Source organism: Entelurus aequoreus, linkage group LG10 (assembly GCF_033978785.1).
Source record: "Entelurus aequoreus isolate RoL-2023_Sb linkage group LG10, RoL_Eaeq_v1.1, whole genome shotgun sequence".
NCBI lineage: Eukaryota > Metazoa > Chordata > Actinopteri > Syngnathiformes > Syngnathidae > Entelurus > Entelurus aequoreus.
The window spans coordinates 15,643,552-15,653,284 of NC_084740.1; the positions used below are offsets into that span (position 1 = coordinate 15,643,552).

A 9,733-nucleotide genomic window follows, 5' to 3' on the forward strand; every position below is an offset into this window, starting at 1 on the left:
TTGTATTTATTTACGAGCCCCTCATTGTACAAACTTGTTCCATATTTTTTATTTATTTACGAGCCCCTCATTGTACAAACTTTTTCCGTAATTGTTTTTATTTACAAGCCCCTCATTGCACAAATGTTTTCCATATTTTTATTTATTTACGAGCCCCTCATTGTACAAACTTTTTGATGTACGAACCACAGACCGGATAAAAATATGCATTGGTGTAGGAACCTCGTCTCATCGTACGAACATTTCAGCCGCCATTTTGTACCCGGCAGCACAGCCATTGTGGGCGGGCTGATGGCGCTCCGATTCACATTCAGTCGGCTGTCGTTAGCTACTGTGCTCAATGACACTTTGTGTGCTTTTTAAGAGCTGTGTAGCCATTTTCTAGTATCTAATAGCTCAATATGAGTCCAAAGAAAGCAATAAACAAGAGATGTGTGGTTAGAAACCGCGTTGTCTACACTGCCCCCTCCAATCTTAAAGTAAAGTGGATTTAATTGTGCTATTCCTAGTCGTTGTAGCGACCTGGCAGTTAAAGTTAAGAAGTTTTGTGATCTCAAACTGTGAGTGCAGAAGAGCTAGTCACAGTGTGTGCGTGTCGGCAGGGCGACTGAGAATGAGGACAGTTTAGCTAAGTGTTGTTGTTTTGGCGTTGTTGTTAAATTGAAAGTGGATCTATCACCTTGTTATTTTTGTTTGTTGTACAGTACTCTATAGCGCTGTATATTGTGTACACATGTTTACTGAAATATGGGCTTTTGTCGTGGCTGCAACCCATTATTTATGTTTACATTGTTTCTTATGGAGAAATGTGCTTCAATATACAAACTTATCTTTTTACAACCCCTGTTCCAGAACCAATTAAGTGTGTAAATCAAGGTTCCACTTTACCAGCATTAATCTCACTGCATGCCGCATGTTAGTGTTAGTGTGCCCTAGTGTTGTCCTGAGACCAATATTTTGGTACTAGTACCGGTACCAAAATTATTCCGATACTTTTCGGTACTTTTCTAAATAAAGAGCACCACAAAAAATAGCATTATTGGCTTTATTATAACAAAAAAATCTTAGGGTACATTAAACATATGTTTCTTATTGCAAGTTTGTCCTTAAATAAAATAGTGAACATACAAGACGACTTGTCTTTTAGTAGTAAGTAAGCAAACAAAGGCTCCTAATTTAGCTGCTGACATATGCAGTAACATATTGTGTCATTTATCTACCTATTATTTTGTCAACATTATTAAGGACAAGTAATAGAAAATGAATTATTAATCTACTTGTTCATTTACTGTTAATATCTGCTTACTTTCTGTTATAACATGTTCTATCTACACTTCTGTTAAAATGTAATAATCATTTTATTCTTCTGTTGTTTGGACGCTTTACATTAGTTTTGGATGATACCACCAATGCGGGTATCAATCCGATACCAAGTAGTTACAGGATCATACATTGGTCATATTCAAAGCCCTCATGTGTCCAGGAACGTATTTCCAGAGTTTATAAACATAATATGAATTTTTTTTAAACGAAAGAAGATGTAATGCCAAAAAATATCGACGTAATCATAGTAGTATCGACTAGATACGCTATTGTACTTGGTATCATGACAGTGGATGTCAGGTGTAGATCCACCCATGGCGTTTATTTACATTTTGATGCCGGTGAGCTACGGTGTGTAGTGAAGCATGTTTAGCTATTCCTCGTCCCGCAGGGATGATACTTGTAAGAAACTCACTTTAGTTGTCGCCATGGAGGCGAGGATTAGTGATTTAGAAGTAGCTAAAACACTGCAGACTGCGGATGGACGTTAGCTGCTAGCTAGTTAGCCATGTCTTAAAGCACCTCTTCCTGAGGGCGTTTCAGTGTTATAGCTTCACCTTTATTGTTAGTTTTTAAGCCAAAACGCGTCCATTCTCCCTTTTCTGTCTACACACTGTGTCTGCTTGTAAGTACTCTGTGTGTGTGCACTGCCGAACATGCTTCTCTGCTTGAAACCAGAAATGACACGACATGACAATGACAGGGGCGCAAGGGGGGTGGGACCGGTACTTTTCATAGGCAGTATAGAACCGAATATAATTCATTAGTATCGCGATACTATACTAATACCGGTATACCGTACAACCCTAGTGTGCGCATGCCACAATTAGATGAAATTCATCAAACCTAATCTTGCGTTTCCTCAAACCGAGTGGTAATGTCCAACTTCATACTGGCTAATGTTGACGAAACAGTCCCGTGTAAAACGACGTGGACTAATAAAATTGAAATATTTTTATTTTGTATCGGAGCAGGCGGTAGAGCATGAGACGAGAAGGAATAACACGGGAGGCTGCAGGCAGAGAGCATGTACTAGAATGCCCACATGAGTACGTTCGTCACAGACATTGTTTAACACTGTCATGTCTGTGTTGATCATGTTTTTGTTTGGCCATGTGCTGTTTGTTTTTTGGACGCTTTTTAGTTCCTGGTTGTTCACTCCCTTGTTTTGTTTCCATGGTTACCCATTAGTTCCACCTGTTCCACGTTTGGACTCACACGCCTGTCACCAATCATGTCACTGTTATTTAAGCCTGTCTTTTTCTGTTGGCGGGCCTGTCGACATTATCTGCTGTTACCCTTGTCACTCATGCGTTGATTCCATGCCATTGTTCCATGATCGTTTCCAAAGCTTGTTCCAAGTAAGTTTTTGTTTATTCATGTCACGTTTAGCAGTTCTTTTGTTTCATGTCCTTAGTCTACGTTAAGTGAAACTTTTTGTTTCATAGTCAAGTTTGTACCTCTGCCTTGTGCGCGCCTTTAGTTTGTTCTTTTTGTTATAGTAAAAATAAATATGTCCTTACCTTCACGCCATGTCCGCTCCAACTTGTATTGCATCTCGGGAAAACAAAACCCTCACAGTCCACGTTATGACAAACACGAATATCCAACATTGTAACAACATTTATAAGTCAGAAAAGACAATAAAAAAATCCTAGTTCCCCTTTTATAGTATTGTAAATAAATATGTACTGTATATGACGGGGGTCGGCAACCCGCGGCTCTAGAGCCGCATGAGGCTCTTTAGCGCCGCCCTAGTGGCTCTCTGGAGATTTTTCAAAAATGTATGAAGAATGGAAAAAGATGAGGGGGGAAAAAAAATATGTTTTTGTTTTAGTATGGTTTCTGTAGGAGGACAAACATGACACAAACCTCCCTAATTGTTATAAATCACTCTGTTTATATTAAACATGCTTCACTGATTCGAGTATTTGGCGAGCGCCGTTTTGTCCTACTAATTTTGGCGGTCCTTGAACTCACCGTATTGTTTGTTTCCATGTATAACTTTCTCCGACTTTCTAGGACGTGTTTTATGCCACTTCTTTTTCTGTCTCATTTTGTCCACCCAACTTTTAACGTTGTGCGTGAATACACAAAGGTGAGTTTTGTTGATGTTATTGACTTGTGTGGAGTGCTAATCAGACATATTTGGTCACTGCATGACTGCAAGCTAATCGATGCTAACATGCTATTTAGGCTAGCGATATGTACATATTGCATCATTATGCCTCATTTGTAGCTATATTTGAGGTCATTTAGTTTCCTTTAAGTCCTCTTAATTAAATGTATATCTCATGACACATGAAATATGGCTTTTAATTTGTTGCGGCTCCAGACCGATTTGTTTTTGTATTTTTGGTCCAATATGGCTCTTTCAACATTTTGGGTTGCCGACCCCTGGTATATGACAATTGTGGCGCCACCTATGGGTTGTGGGCAAAATGCTTTGAAAGACAACACATATTTTCAAAGTTGTATAATCATTAGCCTAATGGTAAATGACTTATGGACAATTACGTTTTGCTTGATGTTTTTCAACTAATTTTCCTCAGATTTTACACACATGCTTGTCGGTCCCTAAAGTTGTGTACTAAATCCCGTAGTGATTCCCCCAGCATAAATACTCGCAATGAGCACATTTTCTAGTGCACAGCTTTTTGAAGCGGGGTTTAAAGCATGATACTGATAAAGCATGTCACCCAGATCTTGCCCCCCGCACTATTTAAGTAGAACTGCTTCAAACTGACATGTCACCTAAATCTGTGCCTATCCAGTTCATAAATATTTTATGATTTTGACAGTTTAAGTCTATTGTTTACTATGGAAATATTTGTCCTGAAATCAAGTCAACCAGCATCACAGAATAGGACATGTTCCACTTTGGAGCATCTGCTGTACTTTTTAAAATAAACTATTTTTCAAATGTATCCAAATAATTTAGATTGTTTGGATTGGGGACATTATTGTTAAATGTTGTTGTTGTTGTTGTTGTTGTTGCAGTTGATGTTGTACCGAAACCAACCACCCTTGGCCGAAGGAGCCCCATGCCTCTCTATGTACTCAACGAAGACGTGAGTGAAATATCCTCTTTTTTTGACCAAACAATGTTCACAATAATTAACATACATTTTAAATAGCTGCATAAATGTCCAAAATCTGCACCAGAAAGGTCTAGAAATTATTGAATAAACACACAAAGGCTTTACTTTGGCTCTGAGTGGTGCAGTATTATACCCACGCTCCGTTTACTTCCTGCCCTCAGTCTCTTCTTGGATACAATCGGTCTCATTATTAAGAAGTTAGCGTTCCTCATTCTGAATTATGTCTTCAATGCGGCGTGCTTTTTTTTACTGTTTGTGTGGTAACCCAACATACATTTTTTTTTTAACATTTCTTGGTGATAGCCCATGTTTGATCAACTTCTAGTTGCTAGGCGGAATTCAGAGGGCACACTAGTGATTAGACTTAGACTTAGACTAACTTTAATGATCCACAAGGGAAATTGTTCCACACAGGAGCTCAGTTACAAAGGATGGAAAGGATAATGCACACAAGAGCACAAAAAGAGGGAGAAAACAAAAGGTATGAAGTAGACCAAAATTGTACCATAGTAGCAATATAAAATATAACATATATGTAATAATTACATATTATATACTGATATATAATATTATTATATGTATTATATTTTTATATAAAAACAATTATATATATAGTATAATATAATATAAAAATATAATACTGATATATTATATTATTGTATTATATTTTTATATTAAAAATGTGTATTTATATAGTATAATATAATATATCACCATATATTATGTATGTATGTATATGTATATGTAAATATTACATATATTTTATATTGCTACTGTAGTACTATATTATATTTTAAAAATATATAATATAATATATCAGTATATATTATATACTGTATATATAATATGTAAATATTACATATATGTTATATTTTATATTGCTACTACGATACTACCCCTCAAGCCCATGAAAAATAATGTAAGGATTACAAAAACCCCAGTTTATTTCCATGATTTTTTTTACAATAATATTTTTAGTGAAGTTTGATTATGCACACGTGTATACATGCAATCATACATACATATACATGCAATATATACATGTACATAAAAGGGAAGACATACAGACTGTTATTATGTTCTGCGAATGAGATTAATTAATTTCGGTGAAGTATATGAATCATTAAATATAAACCCAATATTTTAATAGCTACAGTACCTTTCTTAATTATTTTTTTCAGCATTATTGGAGCCCTGAAGACATGAAATAACACTCTTTAGTCACCCTAACACTCTTTTAATCCAATATGGTAATGCTGCCTGAGGCTTAGCCAATCACCGTGTTCTGAATGGTTTAGACTCGTCTAGTGGCAAATACTACTTTGGTGTTTATGTTTAGTTTGTTTAAACATTTTTAGGCTTGAAAATGCGTAATTTAGGACCAAAATATACAATAATATCTAAAATAAAACTGCAATATAGCAAAACTGCAGTATTTAAAAATGTTGCGAAGGACGACTGGAGTACAAAAAAAATGCATTTTATTTTTCATTTAGAACAATATACAGTCGTGGTCAAAAGTTTGCATACACTTGTAAAGAACATAATGTCATGGCTGTCTTGACTTTCCAATAATTTCTACAACTCTTGTTTTTTTATGATAGAGTGATTGGAGCACATACTTGTTGTTCACAAAAAACATTCATGAAGTTTGGTTCTTTTTTTAATTTATTATGAGTCTACAGTGTTTCCCACACATTCATTTATTTGAAAGAATTACGTCCGCCACAAATAAAAAATAAATGTTTTGTCGTTTTTTTTTGTCCTGTCCAGCTTCTCAGGCAAATCATATAGTTGATGTAGATACCCATATAGGCTGTTCAGATTTACTTTACAAAAGAGAAGTGTAGGATACTTCTCTTGTTGCCTTATTTGTATTTGACCACTACTGTTTTCTGTTTATTTGTTACTGACTGTGGCAGGACACCTCTGCCTCTGTTTCACTTTATGTTGCTGGTAAATAATATGGTTGTAGTAGTAGGCTAAAGTTAAATTGTTTAGTATGCACTAATTAAAGGGGCAGAGCTTTAAGAGACATTTTAGCTTTTATATTTTATAAGCTTTATTTTTTGTAAGAACCACAATTAATAAATATAATTTAGTGAATAACTTATTGTTCAAATCTGTATATAAATATGTACATAAAGTGTTGTAATTATATTGTAAAATGGATGGATGGATGGATGGACGTTTAAAACAAAACTGTTATTATTAATTAGTAAGTATACATTTTTTGAGCCTTTTGAGAGAAAATCATATCATTGTAGTAAATTATGCAAATTACTCGATGATGTCATGTGACCACCCATAGCCACGCCCATAGCCACGCCCCCACCGCCACAGGTGTCTTGGCAGTTTATGGGAAACACTGGTCTACTGAAAATGTGAGCAAATCTGCTGGGTCAAAAGTATACATACAGCAATGTTAATATTTGCTTACATGTCCCTTGCCACATGGACAAAGATAAGACCTTCTGGAGGAATGTTCTGTGGTCAGCTGAAACAAAAATGTAGCTGTTTGGCCACAACACCCAGCAATATGTTTGGAGGGGAAAAGGTGAGGCCTTTAATCCCAGGAATTGGTCGTGAAGCATGGTGGTGGTAGTATTATGCTCTGGGCCTGTTTTGCTGCCAATGGAACTGGTGCTTTTCAGAGAGTAAATGGGACAATGAAAAAGGAGGATTACCTCCAAATTCTTCAGGACAACCTAAAATCATCATCTTGGGCGCAGTTGGGTGTTCCAACAGGACAATGACCCCAAACACATGTCAAAAGTGGTAAAGGAATGGCTAAATCAGGCTAGAATCAAGGTTTTAGAATGGCCTTCCCAAAGTCTTGACTTAAACGTGTGGACAATGCTGAAGAAACAAGTCCATGTCAGAAAACCAACAAATTTAGCTGAACTGCACCAATTTTGTCAAGAGGAGTGGTCAAAAATTCAACCAGAAGCTTGCCAGAAGCTTGTGGATGGCTACCAAAAGCGCCTTATTGCAGTGAAACTTGCCAAGGGACATGTAAGCAAATATTAACATTGCTGTATGTATACTTTTGACCCAGCAGATTTGGTCACATTTTCAGTAGACCCATAATAAATTCATAAAAGAACCAAACTTCATGAATGCTTTTTCACTCTATCACAAACAAATAAGAGTTGTAGAAATGATTGGAAACTCAAGACAGCCATGACATTATGTTCTTTACAAGTGTATGTCAACTTTTGACCACGACTGTAAACATAACCCACAGGCAAAAGGCCTGTCTCACCCCAACCCCCCACACCCTTCCTTTTTATACGATTTTAATGGAAGTACTGCTCTGTATTGAATAAAAAACACATTTTGGAATGAAAGAAAACAGCGCCATCTCCTGGATCCCACCCCCCTTGTGACGAGTTCTGGTTGGGTTTTTAAAGATCCGTTGTCTAAAGCAGCCCACTGTCCTGTTTCAGGAGACCCTGGAGCGTTTGGAAGAAAGCGCTAGCAATGTTTTCAGCCAATCGGAGATCAATATCCCTGCCACCTACGTCCCGGTCCTCCCCTCTCACGCCCACAGAACTGACCAGCCCGTCTGGACCACCCCGCGCAGGTACTCCCGCAGCCCCTCCCCACTGGCGCAGCTCCTCCCACAAGCGGCCCCCCTCTGCGGTCCTCCCCTCACGCCGGTCCGTTCGCCGGCCCACTCCCCTTGCTCGTCCCCACGCAGCTTCAGCCCCATAAGAAAGGCCCGGCCCCCGGTCGGAATCCCCAACATCCGCCTGCCCGTCGAGGCGGAGAGTCCCGCCCCCGGCGAGAAGACCCCGGGTCCTCCGCAGCAGTGAGCCCATGTTGTTGATCTTGTATGCTGTAACGTCGCCAAGGATGCTGATGTTAGCACCATCAAGTCCTTCATGGCCACCAGCGATACTGGCGTAGCCTACTGGTGACGTCCTGTAATGTAAACATACTAGGTTACATGTACTATGCACAGATATTTCCTTTTTGACCTATTATTAATTTCACTGGGAACCCCTGAGAAGTAGTTTAGGAGTTTTCATGTTTTCTATGTTACCGTTTAAACATCAAAGTGGTCTTATTGTGTAACTACAAAATAAAAAAACAACAATACAACAATATTTTGCATTGTGACCTCTTGTTCCTATTGACATCATTTATACATTCATAGAAAAATGACCACTTTAAAAAAAAAATGTAAAGCGTAATATTCAATGTGTTTAATTACGATGAGGTTTGAATAGTTTTAAATCAGTGGTTCTTAACCTTGTTGGAGGTACCGAACCCCACCAGTTTCATATGCGCATTCACCGAACCCTTCTTTAGTGAAAAATGTGTTTACATGCTTTTTTTATTTCTCTTTGCTATTTGGGCTTATTGGATTGATTGATTGAAACTTTTATAAGTAGATTGCACAATACAGTACATATTCCGTACATCGACGTCCCACTGGGGTGAGTTTTTCCTTGCCCGTATGTGGGCTCTGTACCGAGGATGTCGTTGTGGCTTGTGCAGCCCTTTGAGACACTTGTGATTTAGGGCTATATAAATAAACATTGATTGATTGATTGATTTGAATTGACCACTAAAAGGTAACACCCGAATAAGTTTTTCAACTTGTTTAAGTCGGGCTCCACGTTAATCAATTCATGGACCCTAATTAGAATAAAAACTAAGAATCATCTTTTGATATGATGTACTTAGTCCATAAGTACACAAACGTGTACTTCATGTTTAGGGACATGCTAATTCTTATTTTTATACTTTTTTTTTCCAAATTCCATTGTATGTTATACTCTTCTGACACCACCAGATGGCAGTATAAGTGTCCACATAAGCGGCCATAAGACCCCAATTCAGTAGTGTACACAATTTTGGAAATAAGAGCTAAAAGGTGCTGTCCACACATGTGGCCAATAAGCCTTTAGAGCAGTGGTTCTTAACCTTGTTGGAGGTACCGAACCCCACCAGTTTCATATGCGCATTCACCGAACCTTTCTTTAGTGAAAAAAAAAAAAAAAATTTTTCAAATTCAAGACAAAGTTATATGTTTTTGGTAACACTTTAGTATGGGGAACATATTCTAAGTAACAAAGACTTAATTTAGAGTTTTTTGGACCCTAGGGGAACATATTCTAAGAAACAAGGACTTAATTTAGAGTTATTTGGTTAGGGCAGGTGTCGGCAACCTTTACCACTCAAAAAGCCATTTTGACCAGTTTCACAAATTAAAGAAAAAAATGGGAGCCACAAAACTCTTTTGATATTTAAAATGAAATAACAATGCATGCAAAGTTTTTTTTTTTGCTTTGTGCTAT

The 9,733-nt window shown here is 37.5% G+C and overlaps 1 protein-coding gene across 1 annotated transcript in view; it reads left to right on the forward strand.

The window, feature by feature from the left end:
• Positions 1-8,528, forward strand: part of hepacama (hepatic and glial cell adhesion molecule a) — a 44,910-nt gene extending 36,382 nt beyond the window's left edge. Inside the window, exons 6-7 of the mRNA XM_062060194.1 lie at positions 4,324-4,394; positions 7,874-8,528. Coding sequence (XP_061916178.1) covers positions 4,324-4,394; positions 7,874-8,242 — 440 coding nt within the window. The 3' untranslated portion in view covers positions 8,243-8,528. The remainder of the gene's footprint in view (positions 1-4,323; positions 4,395-7,873) is intronic.
• The last annotated feature ends 1,205 nt before the right edge of the window (positions 8,529-9,733 follow it).